This window comes from Penaeus monodon, chromosome 27 (assembly GCF_015228065.2).
Source record: "Penaeus monodon isolate SGIC_2016 chromosome 27, NSTDA_Pmon_1, whole genome shotgun sequence".
Taxonomy (NCBI): domain Eukaryota; kingdom Metazoa; phylum Arthropoda; class Malacostraca; order Decapoda; family Penaeidae; genus Penaeus; species Penaeus monodon.
The window spans coordinates 8,878,363-8,879,271 of record NC_051412.1 but is presented as its reverse complement, the minus strand read 5'-3'; the positions used below and the strand labels follow the sequence as shown (position 1 = coordinate 8,879,271).

The 909-nt window shown below is 40.5% G+C and overlaps 1 protein-coding gene across 4 annotated transcripts in view; it reads left to right on the top strand.

Annotated features, from left to right (window-relative positions):
• Positions 1 to 909, top strand: part of LOC119590561 (outer dense fiber protein 3-like) — a 62,500-nt gene that overhangs the window by 51,438 nt on the left and 10,153 nt on the right. For 3 of the 4 annotated variants that reach the window (XM_037939224.1, XM_037939225.1, XM_037939226.1), the window contains one exon: positions 545 to 760. The exons of the other annotated variant lie outside the window; for it this stretch is intronic. In XM_037939224.1, the coding sequence (XP_037795152.1) occupies positions 545 to 760 (216 nt within the window). The remainder of the gene's footprint in view (positions 1 to 544; positions 761 to 909) is intronic. 4 annotated transcript variants of the gene reach the window in all.

Here is a 909-nt window from a genome sequence, read left to right as displayed (position 1 = left end):
TACATATGCAGGTATTGTAGAAATGCATAGTTGATTACTTGTGTGTATTAATGATCTGAGTCTCTTCCTGTACGAAGACAATAACATTTAAGAATCTGTAATCAGACAATTATATACCTTTTGGCTGCTCTAGTAATTTAATGAAATACTAATAACTTTACTCTCCAGGGAAAAAAGGTTTCAGTAAAATGGTATACTATACTTAAAGGAAAGTAAAACCGACATGTCTCGTTTGCTTCAGTGAACGTAAGTGCGAGGGAAAAAGGTCAAATCTCACCTTTAAAATGAAATACAAGTGCATGGCGCTCTAATGAGATCTCTTATGCCAAATCTAAAAAGAAAAACCTATCACACTATGCACAGTTGCTTCATACTCAAAACTAAATATGCTTTTTCACTTTTGTAAGCCCTTCTCACCATTAGCTATTTTAGTTGAGGAGAGTATTTTCCGAAAAAAACTTGCACTCACACAATATATTAGGAATTAACATCTTTAACTCTCGCATTATGCACGTGACCTGCTTGCTTGCTGATGGCCATTCAGTACAATCCTTCGGGACCAAAGTTCACCATCGCACCCCGCCCACTCGAGGAAACGGATAAGATGAACGTCCCTGGTCCCGGGGCGTACGACGCTGGCGATCTTGACAAGTGCCGTCTGAGTATGCCAGCTTTCACGATGGCACCAAAGACGACCATGCCCACTGATCACACTCAAAAGCCAGCCCCCAATGCCTACTCACCCGACAGATCAGAAACGGTAGGTGATAAACAGTGTAGTAAAAAGAGCAAGATCTCAATAAAAACGTATGTCTCATGAATCATAAATCCTCCTCCTATTCGGATTGTATGCTTATAGACAGATCAGTGAAAATGTCCGTCACTCCAACCTCGATATTGGCGAATTCG